At 35.3% G+C, this 26,685-nt stretch overlaps 1 protein-coding gene across 3 annotated transcripts in view; it reads left to right on the forward strand.

The window, feature by feature from the left end:
* Positions 1-26,685, forward strand: part of LOC111508060 (retinal guanylyl cyclase 2) — a 307,875-nt gene that overhangs the window by 154,634 nt on the left and 126,556 nt on the right. For all 3 annotated transcript variants that reach the window (XM_074184092.1, XM_074184091.1, XM_074184093.1), the window contains one exon: positions 19,839-19,988. In XM_074184092.1, coding sequence (XP_074040193.1) covers positions 19,839-19,988 — 150 coding nt within the window. The remainder of the gene's footprint in view (positions 1-19,838; positions 19,989-26,685) is intronic.

A 26,685-nucleotide genomic window follows, 5' to 3' on the forward strand; every position in this document is an offset into this window, starting at 1 on the left:
TAATTTCTAGAAAATATCAACGAATCAAATCTACTGGAATTTTCTGATCCCACAAGGGATATCGTGGAGACTGAGAAATTCTGAATATTTTCTTTCATTCTGGAAACAGGAAATGGAACGGAATAGCTTTTCGGAATATCGAACTTCTTCGACTGGAAAAAAAAAAAACAAAACAACAGATTCTTTGATTTATTGTAAACCACCAAGTTCTCGGATTCACTTTTCGATATTGCGGCAAGAAAAGTCTGATTGATGTATATGAGGAAGGGGAAAGAAATGCCCTTGACATTAGTTCTGAATTCATATTGGAAAACATAAAAGAATCCGATCTGCCGAAGCCAGGGATTGTTCATTTGATGAAAATGTTTTGTAACATTGATGTTATAGTTCTGCGTATAATCGACTAGAACTCCAAAGAAGTTAGAAATCGTTCAAAAGTCAACTCAAGGTAACCTTAGCTGATTATTCTTGCAAGTATTGAAAACGTAAATATTGAATCGATTTCATTTTATGTGACGGAGTTGGCTGGTACTTGATGGAAATCCATGATAACGTTTCACAATCACTATAAATTAAAGTCAGCCGCCATGTTTATCTATCTGACAGTCTCTCAGTCTGAACGCGATAAACTCAAAAACTACCAGACAAATTTCAATACGGTTGTCACCAATAGAAGGGGAAATTCAAGAGGAAATTTGTTTTGTATGATTTATCAATGTATTTATTGTCAGTTGGTTCAAATATGAGGATGTCTACCTTTTGAGGATAGCGTACTATATCAATTTTGATGTTCAAAATATGGTAGTGTGGAAAGACATTTATGTGGATGTGGCATTTATCCTCATCGAATATCGAATGAGTTAGTTGCCTTGAGGATCGATCTGTAATAATAATAATAATAATTCATTTATTGACTACGTTATAAGAAAAATTATTTGTAGCAAGTCAATTACAAGATATATGTGACAATCAAAGCACCTTATCAACATAAATAAAAATATGAGATGAATATATACATACATACATATATACATGCACATATACAGACACATGTAAAAAACAAATATACAGACAGGATATTACAGAAATAAGATAAAAATAAAAAAGTATAATAAAGAATTATTGTGTCAACATATAGTCGGTATCTGAAAATATTCCTTCACTGTGTAGAAACTGTGAGCTATTAACAGTTTTTTTATCTTGAGTTTAAAGTCGGCATAACTCAAATTTTTATAGTACTCTGGCAAAAAATTATAAATGTTCAAATTTAAACTGTTTCGAGATGAAGTCTCTAATCTAAATCCCAAACCGGCGACTATTCTTACAGCACGTTTCTGTAATGTCATGATTCGATGAGCATGTGTAGAGTTGCCCCATAACACAGTTCCATAAGATACATGAGAACGGAATAATGAGAAATATGAGATCAGAAGCACGTCCGGACTAACTGATTCTTTGAGTATCCTTAGCAAAAATAGTTGACTAGATAGTTTTTTTGCTAGGCAGTCTAATATTCCAATTTCTGTAATAATACCTGATGCGAGATGCAGTCAAAAGCTTTACTTAGGTCACATAGAGTGCATATACTGTGTTCACCTCTCTCAAAAGCATCGACCACGTCGCTCACCAGGTAGATCGGTTCTGCCTAAAACCATACTTATTTTCATTAATAAATTTATTTTTCTCAAAATATTTCGCCAGTCTCTTCTTGACGATAATCTCTATAATTTTTCCAATTATAGGAATAATTGATATAGGACGATAGTTTTCAGGTGAGTTAACATTCCCGTTCTTGTGAATACGGATAATTTTGGATTTTTTGAAGATATCAGGAAAAATTCCGTTAATGAAACATAGATTGCAGAGTGTTGAAATAGGTTCTGCAATACTGAATTTGATTTCCTTCAATGAGGTACTGTTCATTCCATATACGTCATAACACAACATACAATTCACATAGATATTTTCAGAGCTATCGAAAAATTGAAACTATCGCGCAAGAAAAACATCAAGCGACACGCGTGATGAAAAAAGGTTTCAATTTTCTGGGTTTTGTTCTACATAGTATCAATTCAAAAATGTTGGGAATATATTATTTTGAAATTTGAATAACTGGCGTTTTAAGCTTATGAAAACGTTTGACAGCTTTATCAATCATTTTCGCTAGTTTTATCATACGCTTTGAAATGCTTGATGAAGCTATTCGGAAGTATATTGGAACACTTTTTGCGGTGAACTGTCTAAGGGAAATATCACAATAAAATGTTAAATGAATACATTTCACAGTTTTAGAAATTGTAAGACTAGGTAAGTGTTAGGTTGGGTTCCACATCATTTCTACATCATTTTTGATATTCTAAAACATTCAAGGATGTTCCGGGATCTTCTGGTTTATTGTGGAATTTTCTCAAATACTTTCGAATATTCTAAAAATTTCTAGATGGCGAAACATCCAGCCATCATATCTCCAAAAGCACAACGTTCCAGTAAAAATAACCTTCCCCTTGATGATTCGCGAACATTCCAAACTATGAAATATGCCACTACAAGTTATTCTCCGGAATTATCTGGTTGATTATGGAATGTTTTCGGATAGTACCGCGTGGTCTAGAATGTTCTAGAAGTTTCTAGAAGGCAAAAATTCTACCCTTCTTGTTTTCAAAAATTTTAAATTTTCTTATATCTTATAGAAATAAGATATCGACTTGATTTTCATTAGTTTCATTGAGGACCATAATTTCATTTTTGGATATTTTCCAAAAATATATCGCTCAACCGCGATATTTATTTTATCAACGATGAAGGAATTTGAAAATTGGAAAAACAAAAAGATTTAAATAAATATTTTTTTTTTGAAAGAACTCAGTGTATTCGAAATAACTTGAAAAAAACAACGCTTCAAAAATTTATCTTTATTATCAATCCTACTATTCTTTAGTCATTTTCTAATTGATTTTCTGCATTATTGATTCGAAAGGAATGAATATTCAAAATCTAACAATGGACTTATATTTTCTCAAATTGGTAGCTTGGTCGTAATATTCACATCCTCCTTTACGAAGTAACGTTTCATAAAAGTCATTCTTATATCTGTTGAAAAAACTGTCAAACTTACAATTTCGAATAATGAAAAGTAGAAATAATATCAATCTATGAGAAAGATAGTTTTTGGCCTTCTATTTTCTTTTCCAAAAGTTAATCTCTCCTAAAAATATATCCTTTCAATTTAAATATTAATATAATTATTTAATTTCGCTATTTGAATAGAAATCGATTGTATTTCTATTTCAACCAAAATTTTAACGTACACTGATTTATAATACATCAATTGACTACTTCACAAAGCATTCCGATTACTTGGTACAATATTAGGCAATCTCATATTTTCTAGTATTTCCTACGAGTCAAGACATATGGTTTTGGCATTTGGCGTATTTATCCGTTCAGCTGAGTCATGTCCTTCCGATATCACATCCATCTGTTTCGGTGGAAGGACGATGAAAATTGCCCAGTGAGAACGTAGAAAACATTCAAGAACCCTGCTGTGGTAGACAGATCGTTTAATATTCCTGCAAATTGGCAGAAAGAAAACAGACAGGCCTCAATGCTTGATATACGGTGTCATTCAATATGTACGTGAATATCTGGATATTTGTCATTATACCCCTACGAGGGTGTGTATGATGTGGGTAAAGAGTAATATCCCTTTAGATATTCATAAAGTGTCGTTAGAAAAAAGAAATAAAGAATCCTCAGTCCCCCATGATAATCTGATCAAATTTCAACCAAGTTTGTTTGAAGGTGATTGACAATGTTTCATGATGAATTTCACTAGTTCGGATTTCCATTTTCTACTATATAAAATGATTTGAAATCTCTGAAACAACTAAAAAAGAAGAATTAAAAATGAATAGCTCAAAATAACAATTATATTAAGCAAAATGAACCTAAAATGAAATAATAGTGAAATAAAATACAAGTAAAAATAGAACAATTGAATAAATGAAAATAAAGAAATGAAAAAAGAAAATAAAAAGTGGAGAGATTCCAAGTCACGTTAGTTCACGACGTTTCGATTGTTAGTATCTACAATCGTCTTCGGGTGATGACTGGACTGATTCCTCCGAGAGATGACTATTTATAGGTCATTCGAGTACTTTCACTTATCCCCGCTTTCCATTTTCCGCTTCACTGGTTCCTTGGGAGATGACCGTTTTGGCGGGAGTTGGCCATTTTTCGCTTGATGATAGGTTTCCATATGTTGCGTATTTCTACGCTGGCTTGGCTGAATACGTTGTTGGACAACATGTATGCGGCTTCCTTGAATTTTCTCCTGAACCAATGTTCTTCTCTGTGCAAGATCTCAGCTTGAGACCACTCGATGTTGTGTTGATAGGTCCAAACATGGTCTGCTATTCCTGATTTGCTGGTTTCCCCTCGCTGTGTGTATTTCTTGTGCCCGGCAATGCGAACATTCAATGGCCTCTTAGTTTCACCAGTATAGGATTTTCCGCACTCACAGGGTATCCGGTAAATGCAATTCTTGGAATCGCAGTCCGCGTTTGGTGGCCTGGTTTTCGTGAGGCTGCTACGGATATTGTTGAAGCAGGTTCTGATGTTGTACTTGGAACCAATTCTTCTTATCCTCTCCGATAATCCTCTGATGTAGGGAAGTGCAAGCAATGGTTGTGACGGCTTCTATTCCTTGCGAGGCTCCTGCTGTCTTTTAGCCAAAGTCTATTTTACCATCGCTTTGGAGTAGCCATTCCGTTGAAGATCATTTTTGATGATGTCTAGTTTCTTCTCGAGACCTTCCTTCGTATTACCGATCAAATTCCAAATAGGTATGATAGTAATACTAATAATTTCTTTATTTTCACAAATTAATTTGCACATCAACAGTGTGATAATGCAAATAAAAAAGAGAAAAACGTCAATAAATTCAAGTAGAGAAATGATATAAGAAAATGTATATACATAAGAAATGACTAGAATAATTAAATATCTCTGGATGTGTATAGGACATCCACGTCAGAAGCAATTATTACCAATAATATAAAATATAAATATAAAATATATTAAAGTTACTAATTCTGCATGAGTATAAATAAAAAGGTGTATATTAAATAAACCGAACACTTCACATGGTAATAAAATTAAGGCTGAAACTCCTCAACAGTGTATCAGTTTTTTGACAATAAGAGGTGCTTAACTTTTCTCTTGAAAATATGTATATTGTGGGTATTGTTTTGGGATCCAATTTTATTTCGGTATTCTGGTATAGACTCACCTCATGGTGTTGTCGTCGTACCATGAATTCTAACATACTAGTTTTTGTTTTATTCATTTTCAAGTTGTATTTTCACACCAAGTGATAACTCTACTAAAAGTGCTTTGAGCTATATTTATAACAGTGTTTAGGTCATCTTCAATAACCAGTATATTCGTGTCATCAGCGTAACAAATACAGTGAGTGACAGAATTTCCATTTAGATACACTAATAGATCATTTGCAAATACTAAATACAGAAAAGGTCCCGAAATAGATCCCTGAGGCACACCACCAGCAATGTGTTTTTTCAGAACTAATATTCTTCCCAATTTTCACTATTTGTCTCCTATTTTTAAGATAGGAGGTCAATAAATTGAGTGGCACTCCTCTAACCCCATATGTAGCTAGTTTTTTCAGCAAGAGGCTATGATTAACGCGATTAAACGCACGTGAAGAATCAATGAACAATCCTAGCACATATTTTTTTTTGTCTAAGGCCGTTATTATGCGACTATGGAAGTCGCAAAGCGCTGTTACAGTGCCTTTGTTGATTCTGGTAAAACATATAGATTGAACAAACAGTACATCAGTTCTAGGAAAACATACAATATGCCAATCAATGCCATTTCACGAAAACCAGTTTGATAATGATTAGTGAATTACTCATTGTTAGTTATTTAAAATAAAGTTTGAATGTTTGCGTTTATTAATTTCTAGAAATCCCAGTAAGTTTAATTTTTGCCCTTTATCCAATACACTGACTTGTTATTAGATGAAAATCAGTAACACTACCCATGATAATAATCACATACAAATTCTATAATTGTTATTGTATTCGTAATTCTAAACATCTGCGACACAACTTCTTGTGTAGAACGTTCTATTGCATCTCAAAGTAAACCTGCATACATTTTACAGAAAGTTCTATGACTCCAGCACGTACTGAAGATCTTCCGATGCATTTCACGTTCCCCAACTCGGTGAATGGATTACATTTCCGAGAATTGAAAATCTAACTAGATAACTTTCAAGTACTCCAATCAAACTCGATTCGATATTTGGCGTGAGTTTGGATTCCACTTGAGAGCGACGAATCGATTTTACTGAATATTCATCACGAGGGAACAGTTTTTCGAATGTCACAGGTGAACAATTGCCTTTACGCCATATGTTATCCCATGAGCTATCCATTAGTATAATGAATAATTCTTATTATTATAAGAACATAGGCTTTCACAGCTGGAGTTACGAATGAAGAGAACAAAATAGCTCTGCACTTTCGCTGGGTCGTCCTGATTGATTCGCAATGTAACTAGGTTACAGTATCTGTCAGTATGACTGATTGTCTATATGACTGTGAAAAAGTAAAAATTCACCGATCTGGTTCTCATACTGTTTTCACCAACAGGATAGTTGATGTGTATATTTCTTAAATGTTTTGTGTAAATTGGTTGGAATATGACGATATTGTTTGTGAGAATTCAGGGCGATGATCTTAATTGCTAGCTTTGAGATACAACGAATGATATAACAATTCACTACACACTGCTTTTTTGGTATCACTGGCATCGACTGCTTTGGTCATCAGCCTCGTGTAGGCAATGTTCTGGGTAGGCAAGGTTGATTACCCCAAGACACCTAGGGAGCAGCATAGTTATTCGCAGTACGTCAGCCATGTAACCGTCAGCCATTTCAACTTATTTTTCTTTTATAGCTCTACAAAAACGGTCCTCAATTGCATGTCTATCTTTCAAGAATGGCCAACTACAGCCATTTTAATGTTTGGAATAATGTTCAGGAATAATGTAATTGGTTGTTAGTTTTATAAGGCATTACATGCACATTATAATTGCCTCTACACCATATAATTCAAATTGGTATTGTAGAAGCTATCGCAAAATAAAACAGTCAAGCTAGAAAAGAAATTCAAACGGCAGCCTAACAAACCGATGCGAGGTCATATTTTTTCTCAAGTCATCAAGTAGGTAGGTACCTACGTTTTTCGGAATCAGAATTGGTAGTAGCAAACATAGTTTGGTGAGAGTGAGTAGAAAACTGCCAAAACATATAATTCCTTTGTTCATTTCACAATGATCTGGGATTGTTCCAGGACATTCTCGAACTACTCCCGAACATTTTGGAATATTTCAGTATGTTGCAAGATATTGTATGATGTTGTGGAATGTTCTCGACCATTTTCAAATGTTCTGTACTATTCAAGAACTTTCTACTCTGAAACTTCAGGCTACTGTCAAACTTTCTAGACTTTCCTCTGACATTAAAGAATGTTCCAGGATATTCGAAAATGTTGTAAATTGCTCTATATTACTTTAAATTGTTCTGGACTGTTCTGAAATTTTCTAGAAGGCGAAAATGCCAGCCTTTATATTTGCAAAAGCAGGAAATTCAGGTGAAAACAGGTACCTTTATCATTGATGGGAAATAGAAAACTGCCAAAACATATAATTCCCTTGTTCGTTTAACAATGATCCGGGATTGTTCCAGGACATTCCCGAACTACTCCCGAACATTCTAGAATATTTTAGTATGTTGTAAGATGTTGTATAATGTTGTGGAATGTTCTCGACCATTTTCGAATGTTCTGTACTGTTCAAGAACTTTCTACTCTGAATCTTCAGGCTATTCTCAAACTCTCCAGACTTTCCTCTGACATTAAAGAATGTTCCAGGATATTAGAGAATGTTGTAAAATGCTCTCGATTACTTTAAAATGTTCCGGACTGTTCTGAAATTTCCTAGAAGGCAAAAATGCGAGCTATCATATTTGCAAAAGCAGGACATTCGGGTGAAAACAGGTACCTTTCTCATTGATGGGAAATAAAAAACTGCCAAAACATATGATTCCGTTGTTCGTTTCCAGGACATTCTCGAACTACTTCCAAATATTCTAGAATGTTTCAGTATGTTGCAAGATGTTGTATAATGTTGTGGAATGTTCTCGACCATTTTCGAATGTTCTGTACTGTTCAAGAACTTTCTACTCTGAAACTTCCAGACCCTATATCTCCAAAAGTACGGTCACCAAATGAAACAAGAACTTTCATGAATTGGAGATTGAAAGTTACCAAACCATATGATTCCAGGCTATTTCGGAATATTCTACAATATTTCAGAATGTTCCAGGATAATCTGGAATTTTGTGGATTTTTTTCAAATATTTTCGAATATTCTGGACTATTCTAGAACAAGAGTATGAAACTACCAGCCTTATATCTTCAAAAGCACGCCTTTTAGATGAAAATGGGATGTTAGAGGTTCGTACTTCCATTATATAAAGTATTTCAACAGAGTTAAAATCTACTAGAAAAAATAAAATGAGTGAAATATTGGAAATTCTTGAAAATTCTTAAATGAATATATTTGAATGAGTCAGTTGAAAAATATGGAGAAATACCACGTTAGAAGGTAAGACCTCGTTACCTCGCACAATTTTCGACTTCTAAGGGTTATCGTTCATAGGAGTGTGACAGCTGATTAACGGAAAAACATATTTTGAATATATTTTCAAACCATTTGTATGAAATTGATGAACAGCTAATTTGTGATGAAATCCTAAATAATCAGCTATCACCTGGTCACGAACAACTTTCAGAACTTGAAACTTGTGCGAACAAAGGATAAGCGAGGTCTAAATCCTACAGTTGGACTCAAACTAACCTTCACATAACGGTTGACTGAACTGGAAGAACGAACCACTCACGCTAACCAACCCACATCAGACTGATCTAATGATTTAATAAATGGATTGAATGATAGGAGAAATGTTGATAATGAATCAAAATTATTATACTACAAGAAAAAATAATAAAAATTGATAAAAAGTGCAACAAATTGATAAGAAATTCAAACAAAGCTGCTAGTGTAACTAGTGTGGATAGTAGCTACAAGTGAAGTAGTGCGCTATCGTATTTGGTATGCATTTTTGTCTCCATTTTTTCCAATTTTTTATAATTTATTTTCATTCATTCACTCTTCAATATTTTCAACGGTTGACTGAAAAATAGATTTCATAAATTTTTCAACAGATAACTTGTTTTTGTGAGTTTTTTGTTCATTATTCATATTTATTGCTGACTTTGATATTGATTCATTTCAATTACAGGTCATAATAATTTTGTAACTATGCAAATAAGACTTTTTCAGTGTCATACGTATTTTTTGATATTATTTCCCTTCTCTAAAGTAACTGATTCAAATATTTCGGTGATGGTGTTCATATATTCCAGTGGTGTTCATATATTCCAGTCATTATTTATAGATTAAAAAAAAACTAGGACTCTTCAGCTGTTATGTCTTTCAAATCATCTAAAAGAACAATTCGTTCAGGCCAGCCTCAACACCCTACACAGTAGGTTAATGGACTGACACCTATCAGAAAACAACTACTCCCCTGGCTAATACCACGAAGGGCGTTGGATTATATCCGACAGGTGTCAGTGCAGGATTCTTCACTGAAGTTATTCCTGCATATGCTGTTGACGATACAACTGCCGCAATAGATTTTCAATTATTGGAACACACTTGCAGACCGGTTTCGGGCTGTTTGGCCACTCGTCAGTGCAAGGTAGTGTATATCATCAACATAAAGTCGATGATTTCCGATAATTGAAAATCGAATTCCGTCAGAGTATCATTCCTCGAACTAAGCTGAAGACTACAACAAACAACGAGGAATTGGGCAAATTTGGATATGCAGTTGGTTACCTCGTTCACAGGCAGATGGAGCGACGACAAACCTGTTGTTTGTTGTAGTCTTCAGCTTAGTTCGAGGAATGATACTCTGACGGAATTCGATTTTCAATTATCGGAAATCATCGACTTTATGTTGATGATATACACTACCTTGCACTGACGAGTGGCCAAACAGCCCGAAACCGGTCTGCAAGTGTGTTCCAATAATTGAAAATCTATTGCGGCAGTTGTATCGTCAACAGCATATGCAGGAATAACTTCAGTGAAGAATCCTGCACTGACACCTGTCGGATATAATCCAACGCCCTTCGTGGTATTAGCCAGGGGAGTAGTTGTTTTCTGATAGGTGTCAGTCCATTAACCTACTGTGTAGGGTGTTGAGGCTGGCCTGAACGAATTGTTCTTTTAGATGATTTGATTTATAGCCAGTCTTCAAGTATGCCCACTGACTATACGTGAAAGATTTCTTTCCTTTTACGAGGAATTGGGCAAATTTGGATATGCAGTTGGTTACCTCGTTCACAGGCAGATGGAGCGACGACAAACCTGTTGTTTGTTGTAGTCTTCAGCTTAGTTCGAGGAATGATACTCTGACGGAATTCGATTTTCAATTATCGGAAATCATCGACTTTATGTTGATGATATACACTACCTTGCACTGACGAGTGGCCAAACAGCCCGAAACCGGTCTGCAAGTGTGTTCCAATAATTGAAAATCTATTGCGGCAGTTGTATCGTCAACAGCATATGCAGGAATAACTTCAGTGAAGAATCCTGCACTGACACCTGTCGGATATAATCCAACGCCCTTCGTGGTATTAGCCAGGGGAGTAGTTGTTTTCTGATAGGTGTCAGTCCATTAACCTACTGTGTAGGGTGTTGAGGCTGGCCTGAACGAATTGTTCTTTTAGATGATTTGATTTATAGCCAGTCTTCAAGTATGCCCACTGACTATACGTGAAAGATTTCTTTCCTTTTACGAGGAATTGGGCAAATTTGGATATGCAGTTGGTTACCTCGTTCACAGGCAGATGGAGCGACGACAAACCTGTTGTTTGTTGTAGTCTTCAGCTTAGTTCGAGGAATGATACTCTGACGGAATTCGATTTTCAATTATCGGAAATCATCGACTTTATGTTGATGATATACACTACCTTGCACTGACGAGTGGCCAAACAGCCCGAAACCGGTCTGCAAGTGTGTTCCAATAATTGAAAATCTATTGCGGCAGTTGTATCGTCAACAGCATATGCAGGAATAACTTCAGTGAAGAATCCTGCACTGACACCTGTCGGATATAATCCAACGCCCTTCGTGGTATTAGCCAGGGGAGTAGTTGTTTCCTGATAGGTGTCAGTCCATTAACCTACTGTGTAGGGTGTTGAGGCTGGCCTGAACGAATTGTTCTTTTAGATGATTTGATTTATAGCCAGTCTTCAAGTATGCCCACTGACTATACGTGTTATGTCTTTATTTGAGTTTATTTGAAACGATATCCCTTTGTCTGTTTCAACATAATCCACACTCTCTCACCCAGTCATTCTGCACATCCGAACAACAGAATGCCTCGATTTTCGATGGAAACCAATTTATCCTGGATTGGATTAGTGGAATTATATTCCGTCGATTGGTTTGGACCTGAAACTATGCAGAACCTAAATCCACTCTCTTCAGTTTGATCCTTTTCTAGCATAGAACAAAAGACCCGGTCAGAGTCAATCCTCTGTCACAAGCCCATAGTATGTGGGCACATGAGGAGTTTTTTGATATAGGTTCATGTAAACATAATAATTTTCAGTTTCATGATTTTTGTGCAGAAATTTCATCACTTTTTATCAGAAGTGATAGAAGTAGAGTTTCGAATATGTTTATGTCACACTAATTAGTAGGAAACTTGGTAGAGCAGTATTACACCGAAAACTTCGTTAATTTTATTGATCTGAGTATTTTAGAACACTCCACGCATTAACGAGTGTGTTCCAGAAGTACCCGGCCTAACGAAGAAAACACAAAAATTTTGGAAAAAAATGTATTCATTTTCCAACAGTATCTCCTTGCTCTATACACTTTTCTCAGCGACGTTGGAAAATATTTGACCACTGAGCCTTTTTTTCAAGTTTGGGAATAAAAAATAATCCGAGTGGGCTAAATCTGGTGAATAGGGTGCATGAGGTAGTAATTCAAACTATAATTCGTTAATTTTGATCATTGCGATAATGGATTTGTGAACTGGTGCATGGCCTTGATGAACACATTTTTCTTATCCAACTGCGGCCGTTTTTGATTTATATCATCACTCAAACGTTACACTATGTTCGCATCATACTCGCCGTTTAATCTTTTTCAAGAAAATTAATGAGAATTATCCCACGGGCATCTCAAAAAACCAATGCCATGACCTAGCCTTCAGATACGCAAGAATTCTGCTCTATTGCTGTGTAACTTCGCTAAACACTCAATTGAAACATCTTCAAGACACTGTTTCTGCTCGAGTGTGAGCAAACGCGGCATCTACTTGTTCGTCATCTTGATTTCAAGTAGGTTGGAGCCTGCTCCCCTACCCTTAGGACTTATATGCGGCATTTATCTTGCACACACCTTTCTTATGTCCAAATTTCCAGATAATATACGATGTACCGTATACTCAGTCTGCTAGTTCGCGCATTTTCAGTTGGCGATCATTCAGTACCGCTTTGTGGATTTTCTTCAGCGTTTCTCGAGTCGTCACCTCATTTGGTCGACCACCGCGATGTTCGTCTTGGCAGCTTGTACGGCCTCGTTTGAACTCTTCTACCCAATATTTTACTGTTGTAAACGGAGGAGCAGACTCACCCAGAGTACATTCCAGTTCATATTGGTTGGGCTGAGACCTTTCAAATTAAATTATCGTACCACATAACGATTACCAATTTTCCCCATTTTCACAAATTCACCGAAAACGTTCGCTATTGATGGTTGCCAAACGATTACTAAACAACGCAGCGTCTTCAAACTTGAAACATATGCTTAATAGTTTGTCTACTTTCGAATAGCTACCACCATCTCTAGGTCAGGCCGGGTACTTCTGGGACCACGATCGTAAGAATATTCCGTGAAATTCCGAAATGTGTGGAATGCTTTCGAATACTATTGTCTAATTAACAAGTTCAAAAACATGAAAAATAGAGATAAAGATCCTAAAAATATGAGCGATAGCTCATTCGATTTTCGGAATCACCTCTAGAACAATGTTTTTGAAGGATTTTGGTGCAGGTAAAAAATTGCAATTGTTATTAACAAAATAAGATAAAAAAAATAATTGTTTTCAGTTTTTCGTTAATGACTCAAAAAATATTAATATTTAGGCAATTTTGAAAAAAGCCTGTTGAAGAGGAGGAAATTTCCGATAAAAAAGTCCCGAAACTCTATCTCCATTATTTATAATTTTGATTTGACGTTGAAAATAGGGTTCCACGCGGCTGTTACGGCATGAGCGCGCTGCCGCTAAAGAGAGTTCATCAAAAGAAATAATTTTTTTATTACATAAAATGTCATTTTGAAAATTTGAAAAAATCTATTATCTTCCTAACACTTGAATGAATCAAATCCCGTAGAGAAAAAAGTTTCATCACCATTTTTCAAAAAATTATTCAATTGTTAACTAACAAATTTTCCTATCCTATCTTTCCAAACGAGTATGATTTTAAGACTCTCAAAATCAGAGGTATATTTCTCGACATGTCCTAATGCAATTTCTGTTTAACGATTCCTACAACAAGAAACTGATTGCCCGATCTTCAATAAAGGGGCGAATTCAGCTTTCAGTGTGAACATCTTATACTACTTCTGCTACGCCCTAATGCCAAATTGATTCAATTTCCTTTACAGAAGTTACTTTTCTGAAAATTTCGGAGATGGTCTTTATAAGCCTCATTCCCATTTTTGTCAATAAATGTCGAAGTTGGTTGCCATGATGTCTCAATTAGAGGTCAATGTGAAGTTCATTTCATTTGTTTAACAAAATTTACTCCTTCACTGCAAGGGATGAAGGCCCAGCGACTATAGAAGTTAAACGGAATAATTTTAATTTTGCTGAATTTCCCAATCGTTCGAGTTCTTTCTTTGTGTTTGTGCGTGGAAGTGAAAGTTTCTTCGACAAATTATGATATCATTTTCTACGAAGTTAATCTCATTATTGTTCGGAAAGGGAGTTGAAGTGCAGACTCCAATAAAGTTTTGATTGTTTAATGGAAATTCGTTTGGCATATCTGATGAGTTCGTCCGGTAGAGATTATATTTCATATTCCGTTTCGAGAGCCGATTTGCAAAGTGGTTCTTCCACGAAGTTCACTGGAAACTTCTGGGTGGCGAATTTTTAGATTATTCAGATATCTCTATCAATATACCAAGAGATTCAATTGATACAACTTCCACATTGGCAAAATCTTTTCATGAAAAATAACCACATTCAACAAAAATATGTTTTCAAAAGCGTTTTCTTGGAGCGTTTGAAGGCCGAAATTGCTAAGAAACGACCGCTTATGTCAAAGAAAAACATGTTGTTTCATCAAGACAACGCACCGTGTCACAAGTCGATCAAAAGAATGTCAAAACTACATGAATTGAACTTCGAATTGCTTCCACATTCACTATATTCGCCAGATTTGGCTCCCAGCGACTACTGGCTCTTCGCAGACCTCAAAAAAGTGCTCACCAGTAAGAAATTTCGCTCGAACGGAGAGGTTATTGCTGAAACTGAAGCCTATTTTGAGGCAAAAGTTAAATGGTTCTACGAAAGTGATATTGAAGTTTTAGAGCGGCGCTGAAATGGTTGTGTGACTTTTGATGGAGATCACGTTGATGAATGAAGCCAATATTGAAAAAAACACGTTTTTTTTCTCAGGCCCAGAACTTTCCAGCCCAGGTGTTAGACAACTGTCTAATGAAATCTCAGCGCATTTTCATGAAACCAGAGCCTAGAAAACAAACCATCCAGAAATCGATGTTTTGACCCGCCAAAAGCCTTATTAGTGATGTAAGGGTAATACACGATTACATTGCTGAACTTAACCGTCTCTAAAGGAAAAGCCTGAGTAAGCAGAAACAATGACATTTTACCGCATGGAGACGTCATCTGTGAGATCGATAGAGGAGTCAATCTACGAATATCAAAGATAATTGAGACTCCCCAAGGCGGTCAGTTGCAAAGCCAAGCTTCAATATCCTCCCCTGAAAGATATTCGTCCTTTTCTTTTTCTGCATTTTCCATTGCAAGATATTTACATGAAACCAGAAAACAAAAAAGAACTTTGTGTGTAATCGTACGGTTTTCAGTACCAAGTTTTGGTTAGACCAACTTGACGTGCATAATATTTTCTGATTATTTTGTGAGAAAAATCTGACTCGTGTTCATGAAAACAATAAACTAGTGGACATGGCTATTTTGAAATTCAGTTATATAAGACTGTGGCATGGATACTCGAAAGAATAAGAAGAAGGTCATGCTGAAAGATCTGCACCAAATATGGTCGAAAACGATCCAACCATGAGTACTGAATCCATACAATCTCAAATTGGAGTTTCCAATAGTAAAATGTAGAAGAAAGTATCACAAGAACAATATCATCCTCCATCATCATCAATGGGTACAAATGTTAGAACCTGAATAGCATTCTAGAAGTGTTTTATTTTGGCAATAACTCATCAGAAATAATTGTTATGTACAAAATCCATTTTTAACATAGTTTATTCTCAAATGTTAGGGTTCATCGACTGGCCGGTGAAATTTATCAAGATTTCCTTCGAAACAATCTGTCACAATTAATAGATGCCACATGAAGGGATCCTATCACATATCAGATCTGTATAAGGAGCTTACGATTAAAGGGTGAAGGCACAGTCAACAATTGAAATATGATGAAGAAGTAAATTCTGTGGAAACACTTCAACAGAGCACTGAAAATTCTTTCAATATGTGAGCCATGAAACTTTGCTGAGCAAGCTAGAGAACTTAGCTGAGAGGGGTTATATCAACAATCTTTTCCGTACTTTTATTAAAGATTAGATACAGATAGTTGAGACAAATGTTGAAGTGTGTGAAAGAAAAGTGTTGCTTGCGGCGTCACTCAGGAAACCGTTCTCGGTCCTATTTTGTTTCTGATATATCTCAACTCATCATTTTCTCATGAATCTTCTGAATAAATAATATCATTTGCTGATGACACTGTCATTGTCTACATCGTGTATCGATGGAAAGGAGTTAAACCTAGGTATTGCAGAACGCGATCTGCAATTGATAAGCAAATAGTTCAGAGCCAATGAACTCACAATCAAATATAGGATAGAGAAGATAACGTTTGTCTATTTTCACTGATATTTTTATTTGTAACGACCGGTTTAGGTTTATTGAACCATGCTCAAGTACACAGAGTTCGGGCCCTTTTTCCTAAGATCTATTTCTACAGAAGCACACCGGTATCAATAACCTATGACGAAAGATTCTTAAGCCAAGTATGACATTTTCTGCATTTGTCTACTCAATATTTCTGCTGTATTGCTCTCAGCCTGTTCAGTCTTGGAGATCAAAAATAGGAAGGCATCGTTTCTCCAAAATCTACAATATCCAAAAATCATTGTGAAAGGGTGATCTGGGTGGAGTTTGTGGAGTTTTGAGAAAAATCCTTCATATCCCATTCATTTTCCCTTGTTTTGGACAATATTTGTCTCACCAGGAGCTGAACATTCCACGACGATGATTGTTTTACTTTGATGATTGTACCAGTATCAGCTTGAATGTGGAGAACAAATAATCACAATTAATTTGGCACTACAACATTGTTACTAAAAAGGGAGTTTCTAAGGAAAATACGTCTGAAAAAATGATCGAAAACCAAAATAAATCCAAAATGAACTATTTAGCTTGGCAGCGAGGGAATTACTTGAGTTTTGTATCCATAACTTATGACATATTCATTGAAAAACTGAACAATTATATAATATTATCAATTAAAACGTACGAAGTGACAAATAAAAAACAAAAAATCAAACCATGGATAACAAATGGGCTGGTTACATCGATACGTGAAAGAGACAAACTAGAGAAAAGATTTATAAAACAAAAAGAAAACGAAAACCTGAAAAGGGAATACACTGAATATAGAAATAGAGTCAACAAGCTAATAAATCGTACTAAAAACCAATATTACCAACAAAAACTTGCCACAGTGAAAGGAAATTCTAAACAGACTTGGAAAATAATTAATGAAATATCAAATAGTACTAAATCAAAAACAAAAATCTTAGATTTGCCAATAAAGTTGCAAAATGGAGAAGTGGTGGCTGAAAACCATGAAAAATCAAACGTCTTGAATAATTTTTTCTCAACCATTGGCGCTAAAATGTCGGAAGATATTGAAAAGCCTGAAATTGCATCTGAAGATCTCGTGGAGGATACTTTTTTGAACAAAACACTTTTTTTAAATCCAGTAACATGCAACGAACTGATAGATATTATATCTAAATTAAAAAATAATTGCTCTCCTGGACCGGATAAAATAAACACACAAACTGTAAAGTCTATACATTTGCATATTATTAAACCAATGGAATATTTAATAAACCTATGTTATGCAAAAGGAAAAATCCCTAAGCAATGGAAACAGGCTATTATCACACCCGTATATAAGGCAGGAGATCGAGGATTACCGGGCAATTATAGGCCAATCTCTGTAATAAATACTTTCACAAAAATCTTTGAACACAGTATTAAAAGAAGGCTTATCAACTTTTTTGATGCAAATGATGTATTAACCGATAGTCAATACGGATTCATAAAAAAATCAAATACGGAAAATGCTGTTCTAGACTTCGTGAGGAACGGCGTGGAGGCACTGGCCAGATCGGACAGATGCATAGCCATTTTTCTTGACCTTGCCAAAGCCTTTGACACCGTTTCCCACGAAATTCTCTTGCATAAGCTATATAGGTATGGAGTTCGGGGTTTGACACTTGATTTACTTCGAGACTATCTATCAGAGAGAACACAAAGAGTAAAGATAAACGAAGAACTTAGTGATTTCTCAACAATTACCGCCGGTGTACCACAGGGTACTGTATTAGGACCTATTCTATTCTTGGTATACATAAATAGTATTAGTAAAATTAAAAACTTTCAGGGACATATTATATCCTACGCTGACGATACTGTCATTATCTTCTCAGAGGACTCATGGCAAGGAGTCTACAGAAAAGCGGAAAATCAAATGAAAAAGATGAAAGCATGGCTCGATTGTAATCTTCTTAGCCTAAACGTTGGAAAAACAAAATTTATGACAATCACTTTAACAAAAAGCGACCAACCAAATGAAAAGTTTTTGAAGATACATAAAATAAATTGCGCTCAAATTATCTGCCAATGTCCTACGATCGAAAAATCGATTAAACCTAAATATTTAGGAGTCATAATTGACCAGCATTTACGATGGGATGAGCATACGCAGTATATGATCAAGAGACTAAGGCAACTCATTCACAAATTTTACTCCCTGAGAGATATCCTAACCCGTAAGAACATGCTTACCTTATATTATGCACTGGCAGAGTCTGTTCTTAAGTATTGCATTACAGCATGGGGAGGAACGTTTGAAAAAAATTTAGGAGGTTTACAAATAATGCAAAACACATTACTGAAAATTATTTGTAAGAAGGACCGTTTATTTTCCACAAAAAAGCTGTATGAAGAAATCAATTTATTCAACATAACAAAGTAAATTACCAAAGTTCAACTATTGAAAAAGAGACCAGATCTGTTATAAAAAGGTCTATCCATCTACCTTTATTCAAAAAAAGTCATTCACAGAAATCTGTATATTACTTTGGCCCAAAACTTTTCAATTTACTACCACCCGAGTCCAGGAATATTATAGACATAAAGAAATACAAAATTGCTATAAAATCATTTCTACGCTACAATCAACTTATTATTGAAAAATTATATTGAACACATATACTTGAAAGCTCCATTCTTCAGAAATATCAAATGTATATAAAATGTCTGACAGAATAAAAATCTCCTTTTAAAAAAAGGGATACCTATCACAACACAAGCTCATTTGCGCTTAGGTGAAAGGTCCCAATATATGAAAGGGGATAAGAAATATTTATATATTATTATTAATTTTATATTATTATTAAATTGTAATTATTATTTGTAATTATTATTTGTAATATTATTTGTAATCTGTATACGTTGTATACGTTGTGAATAAAAAAAAATAACTTGGTATTGTTGGTTTATTGAAAAATGAATAAAACCAAAAAGGAACATAGAAAATGAAGAGAGATTACAAAATCGAATCAGTGAAAACACTGTGATTGAAGTGATTGAATAAAATGCTCTTGGACTAACTATCCAAAAATAACTGAATCAAAAATAGTTTTAACATAGAGTTATTTCAAAGGAAACCATTGCTGAAGAGAAGTATCCCAACTAAGGACTGAAGTAACTTCCACAGAAACTGGTACGGAAAATAGTTGAAAAGAGTTTCATTCTTGAATTATTTTTCCATTTTCAATCAATGAGTCTCATGATTTTCTTGAAAAAAAAAGTATTTTTCAATTTCCACAGTCCACACACAGTGAACACAAACAGAATACAATACAACTTCACCAGATTATTCGACAACTAGTAATTCTAGCACAAAACGATTTCCCTCAATCAACTGAGGCATATTCCAATGTTGATATTTTATTCAAGCATTGTCTATTTTTAAATCGATCACTTAGAGACAAGGATAAACTTATTCGTTCTGATATCTATACATTTATAGCATTGATTCATCAAAACAAAGCTCATGCAAACTTTTATTTTTTTTCAGAAAGAGGATGGTGGCCCTCTCTTTCCCAGACCATCGACATACACTTAAGAGAACTGGGTATCGTCCCTAGACACTTCTTCATGATTGGAAAGAACACCAGAGAACAGCTTGAAAGGAAGCTGAGGATACTGAAACGGATTCCATGTAGAGGTAATTCCTTTTCGAAAAAGTTTGTACAGAAATGTACTACATGGATCAATAAGTCCCGAGACTAACCCAGAGATGGCGCTCTTAGTAAACCAGTAACCACGTCTTTCTAGAGTACTAACCTTTGCTTGAAACGTGTCGAAATTTTAAGTCGATCGGACCAGAAACAGCTGAGTTATCGAGGTTAGAGTAAAGTCGTTTTGTAGTTTGTTTAAAAAATGGAAAAAACCGAGTTTCGTGTTCTGATAAAACATTGTTTTTTAATGGGTAAAAACACCGTGCAAGCGAAAGAATGGATTGGAAAATGTTACCCGGACTCTTGTCCATCAAAAGCAACGATTTGTCGGTGGTTTGCCGAGTTTAAACGTGGTCGTACCGACACAAATGACGCAGAACGCTCGGGTAGACCTGTGGAAGCTGTTACACCGGAAAATGTGAGTGAAGTGACAAACATTGTAATGAAAGATCGTAAAGTGAAGCTCCGTGAGATTGCTGAGATGACACAGATATCATATGGAAGTGTATTTACTATCCTTCATGAAAAATTGAGCATGAAAAAGGTTTTTTCTAAGTGGGTGCCGCGATTGCTTTCGATGGAACAAAAACAGCAACGAGTCGATGATTCAGAAAGCTGTTTATCGCTATTTACTCGCAACAAAAAAGATTTCTTGCGTCGTTACGTGACCATGGACGAAACATGGATACATCACTACACTCCAGAGTCAAAGCGGCAGTCATCTGAGTGGCGCACAGCTGGCGAAAGCCGTCCGAAACGTCCGAAAACGCAGCAGTCAGCTGGCAAAGTGATGGCGTCAGTTTTTTGGGATGCGCATGGCGTGATTTTCATTGACTACCTCGAAAAAGGTAAATCGATCAACAGTGATTATTATATTGACTTACTGGTACGTTTGAAGGAGGAAATCGCAAAAAAACGACCGCACATGCAGAGAAAAAAAATCCTTTTTCACCAAGACAATGCACCTTGCCACAGGTCGATGAGAACAATGGCAAAATTAAACGAATTGGGCTTTGATCTGCTTCCCCACCCCCCATACTCACCAGATTTAGCCCCCAGTGACTACTGGCTCTTTGCTGATCTTAAAAAAATGCTCCAGGGAAAAAGATTTGGCTCAAATGAGGAGGTCATCGCTGAAACTGAAACTTATTTTGAAGCGAAAGATACATTTTTTTATAAACATGGTATTGAAAAATTGGAAAAGCGTTGGAACCATTGTATCACCCTAAAAGGAGATTATGTTGGTGAATAAAAAAAATTTTGTAAAAAAAATGTTGTTTTCATTGTTAGTCTCGGGACTTATTGATCCATGTGTATGCAATATGACAAGAATATCCAAAATATTCTCAAAATTACCTTAGATAGCTCATTCCATGTAGATAAATCCATGTCAGTTAATTTGAAGAAGGGTATTTGGTAAATAGCACTTTAATTGCACATAATAAAGTCAGCTCATGTATTTATGATATTCAGGGTCTGTTGTATGCGTCCCTTCACTCTCACATTATTATCTTTGCCCTGGACTAGGATGATTAAATCGTCTTCATAGCGCAGTACTTTGTGTCTATTATGGTATGGAGGCAATCTTCCTCTGAGTAGCTTGTGATGTTGAAAGATCATGCATAGAAATCATTTTCAGGAACATACTAGAAAAAAACCCCTCTTGAAGCACTTCCGTTAAGGAATCGAATCAGATTTCATTCGTAGGGTTACTACACAATACATGAAAGATATGAAATTTCACTTACGGACTACGAAGTTTCGGAATAAGACAATTGTTTCTTTACCACATAGGAATATCAAAAGATGAAGCACTATTTCATTCATGACATTACAACTTCATGTCACGGATGAGATAAATCTTATAACGCACAGTGCGTAAAGGCGTTCGAACGCTTATTCAATTCAATCCCAGCAATGGAAATTTTGTTAAAAACGAAGGGAGGCATATTTATGAGAAAGATTGTTTTCTAGGAAAAAAAATTATCGTTTTCATTTCTACATCTTTATATAAAATTTGTGAAAAGCTTTCAAAGGAAGGAAAAAAAGCCCCGAAACAACTACTTTCACATGAACGTTGAAAAAACATATCTCAGAATAAATAAGTCAACTTGTATGATAACGACTTTGTTAGATACTCTCTCAATGATTGATTATATTATAATATATGAGAAACATGTATATAATTAGGAATTCCTGCTAGTGTATTGTTGATCACTCTTCTCTTCTACACTTGGATAATTGATCAAAAGGACGTATTATGGAATGCGCCCTCGATACTGTCATATACTGGTAAATCATGTGTTCCAAATATGCCTGGCAAGTATACGCTGTTTCATTTTCATTGCAAACAACATGACTGATTAATCTCAAGTCTTTCACTGAGTTTTTGGATTCTTCTAGTTTTTGGAATGAAGGAGATTCTAATATTTTTGGTATGTATTCCAGCATCTCTGGATAAATGCGATCTGGTCTCTGCGACTTATCTGGTTGAAATGACTGCATATCCCATTAGATCTCCTTTGGTATTATTGAGATTTGTAATGACCCGTTAATTTTTTGCATTCCTTCTACAATGTATCATATGAGATTTGGGGTCCTTTCCATATTATTCCAAATACTTGGATCTTGGATTTTCATAAGTCTGACTCAGGTTGCCTTTGAGCCCAGTTGTTTTCGATTATGGACCTTTTATATCGATTTCTTGTTCCTGATTCCCTCGCACTTTGGAAAGGCCTATTGCCCCTTCCACCAAAAAGCATTCCCGCTTCATATCTAGCATGTTAGTTGTCAATCTACTGTCAAAAAGTCTTATTTCAAATCCTGTCAGGTCTAAACAACTTGCAGACTTTCCGATATGTTTTGCATATATATGTTAATAAGACATGATCCAAGTAAGAGCCCCTTCTTTTTCAAAATCTATAAATCGATTCGGACAATATTTCCTTTCACGGCATACAGTTCCGGCGTGGATACAGTACCCTTCTTTATCTTCACGAATCAAAATCCTCAGGCATATGAGTCCGTTGACAAATTTCAACTCAATGGAAATTTCTGTGTTCTAATTTCATATCGTTTTCAATTAATTTTCCTGGAGGAGAAAATAATAAATGTGAATAACGTTGGAGGTTTCACACAAACTTCTCAACTCCGCAGTTCATTGGATCGATTCGATATGTCTGACTTCCGTTCCTCTTCCACATACGTCAGCAGAAGGCAGGCGCATCCTCTCTCGTCGGACAGTCTTTAGTGTAGAGATATACTGTTGACAGTGTTATGAAAATAACCTATGCTCATTCGAATTGTCGCTAATAAACCTCGAGGTTGATACGACATTAAATAAATGTAATAAAAAAAATCTCTAATTATACAAGTTCAATATTGAATAGTTCAATTTAGATTACTTTAAGTTATCACTTCTGTCGGACGTCCAAAACGCTCATTTTTTTTAATTCAAGATGGAGGAGTAAGAAATCAGAAAGCTTCTTATCCAAGAGACTGATTTTTCTAAAAATTATCTCTTTTCAATATAAACAATACAAGTTATACTATTTCTGAATGAATGAATGCACCTAATACATTTCAACCGTCCTAGAATACAGGATATACTCACTATCGTTAAATTTCTCTAGTTCGGACTTCCATTGTCTACTATATAAAATGATTTGAAATCCCTGGAAAAAAAAATTGAAAATAAATACCTGAAAATAACAATTATATTAACCATCAACACATCGAGTGGTCCCAAGCTGAGATCTTGCACATAGAGGAACATTGGCTTAGGAGAAAATTCAAGAAAGCCGCATACATGTTGTCCAACAACGTATTCAGCCAAGCCAGCGTAGAGATACGCAACATATGGAAACCCATCGTCAAGCGAAAAATGGCCAACTCCCGCCAAAACGGTCATCTCCCACGGAACCAGTGAAGCGGAAAATGGAAAGCGGGGATGAATGAAAGTACTCGAACGACCTATAAATAGTCATCTCTCGGAGGAATCAGTCCAGTCATCACCCAAAGACGATTGTAGATACTAATAATCGAAACGTCGTGAACTAACGTGACTTGGAATCTCTCCACTTTTTATTTTTATTTTCTTTTTTCTTTTAGTTGTTTCAGGGATTTCAAATCATTCTACATAGTAGACAATGGAAGTCCGAACTAGTGAAATTCATCATGAAACATTGTCAATCACCTTCAAACAAACATAATCACTATCGTCACTATGGAATTAAAACTAATTATAGTTCCATACGGCTTTTATTATCGAATATCAAAACCGACAATCACGGAATTTCAAAAGCGGCGAACTTCTACTTTTCCATAGGTATTTGAAGTTATTCACATCGCAATTACGGCCCGTGCAATACGCTTTACGGAACATCGAGAGTATTCGACATTCCGAATTACGGCTTTTATGTCGTTTAATTCGAGTTTCAAGCGAACTTTTCAACTTTGCTAATCGTTTTTTTGGTTAGCTTTATCGATTTAAAATGTGTTTCATGTGGGAAGATACTCATTGGACTAGTTACTAGTTGTATAGCGCTTATAGGATTTAACAAAGAATTGTTAACAAAGAATTATTTTTTTTTCGTTCTTTAAGTAGAACTCTCATGAACTCTTTTAATTTCATTACATTATTCAATTAAAAGGCAATATATTCTTGAAAGGAATCAGTTTTTGAGAAGAAAGCTTTTTGAGTTCCATCTTTATACACAGATATAATTTGGGAAACTCCTAAATAAAGGGGAATAACCCTTTACAAAGATTTGTAGATCATGTATTGAAGTTACTTTCAGATACAAACTGGAAGAAAACGCCCTTTCGAAACACTTTCGTTATGGAATTGAATCAGATATCATTGTGAGGAACGCTACACAATATAATACAGGGTCCTGCAACAGTGTCGCGGTGTTCCGTATCTCTATTTAGGAAACAGATTTAAATCCAAATTCCTATAATATTACCTTATTACTCGAGCTCGACAAAATAAAAATATTGGCGGTCACACAGGGTGTTCAATTTTTTCTGGGCGGATCCCAACTGTGTTTTTTCAAATGGCAACCTATATTTTTTATCGTTTTTTCGGTTATGTATATTACGTATATCTTCACTTCAAAAATACTGACGGTTTTCCAGATATCTAGCATGACAGGTTTTTTTTCCAATATTCGTCTTTCAGAATATTTGAAATTATAAAGTTGTGCCAAGTCCAATTGTATTTTTTTATTGATCAAGTATTCTACAGTGGTAACTCTCTCAAACGATGTATCTGAAGTCGACCTGTGATATACAGAGTATGAAAAACCGCTTGCCACATATTGTAGACAAAAATTTGCAGAATCTTCCTTATTTTGAATAGAACACCCTGTATATTATTGATCCATAAGGAGCGTCAACAAAACCTCTACAAATTTTATTGAGTACTCCCTATGACTAGGTTCAATAATTTTTCTTACAAAAGCATTTTTTTCGAAAAATGGTCGTTCTTCCTATTTCTACGCCATAAACTCGATGAAAGACTTTTTCAAAGCGAAATCTATTTGACGACTGATAAGAATGTACGAAAGATATCTCGTTTCAATTTTGTACATTATAGCGTGTCCTATAGTTTTTCTTATTTTTAATTTTTTTTTTCTAAAAATGACAACTCTCTATTATATCGCCATAATATCAATGATTTTTTTACTGTGAAATCCATATATGACGACTGTGATCGAGATATATTATGTTTATAACACATTTATTCTTTAAATAGAACACCGTGCAATTTCTTCATTTGATGCATAGTTTTTGTCCAAGCCTTTCCTTAAAATATCGCCCCATGCCTAAAATTACCTGTTGCTAGACAAACAAGTTTTTAATTACACCGCAAAATGTACGTTCTTGAATAATTACATTAATTTCAATAATTTCGAAGTTTGTGCCATATTTTTTCGGTCTAAAACAACCTTCAACGAATAAAATTAAATTTAAGAAATGTTGAAACAATTATTCTAAACATGAGCGCATCAAGCCAGCTACTAATGAAGATAACGAATTACAAGTTTTTCTTGCTGTTGAAGAAGATTCTAGTATGAGTCAACGAAAAATTGGGGAAATAGTCAGTGCAGCGAGTTTTGAAGAAACATCGCTTTCATCCATCTCATACTACTCTATACCGATTTTGAGAAAAGAGTGAGATTTTGCAATTGGCCATGGGAAAAATTCGTCGAAACGAATATTTTTTCAATAACATTTTATGGTCGGATGCATCGACATTCCATAAAAATGGATTTGTGAATCGACATAATTACCATTATCATTCGACAGAAAATCCCCACTTATTGAGACAGGTGGACTATCAATATAGGTGGTCGATAAATGTCTGGGGAGGCGTCATTGGAGATATGTAATTGGTCCATACTTTTTTCAGGTACATCTGAATGGAACAATGTATGTGCACCTGCTCACTATCCGGCAGAAGTGAGAAATCATCTAAATGAAGTATTTCCCAATAAATGTATAGGACGGAATGGGCCTGTACGGTGGCCCGCTAGATCACCAGATTTAACAAAACTGGATTTTTTCTTATGAGGATACATAAAAAATATAGTTCACGTCGAGCCACCGAGCCACCTAGCCACCAGCTTCTTCCGAAAATATGCGACTTAGAATAACGAATGCTTTTGGCAGCATTACACC

The sequence above is a fragment of the Leptinotarsa decemlineata genome, unplaced genomic scaffold (assembly GCF_025532065.1).
Source record: "Leptinotarsa decemlineata unplaced genomic scaffold, Ldec_3_MD MMD2_tig00026354_RagTag_RagTag, whole genome shotgun sequence".
NCBI lineage: Eukaryota > Metazoa > Arthropoda > Insecta > Coleoptera > Chrysomelidae > Leptinotarsa > Leptinotarsa decemlineata.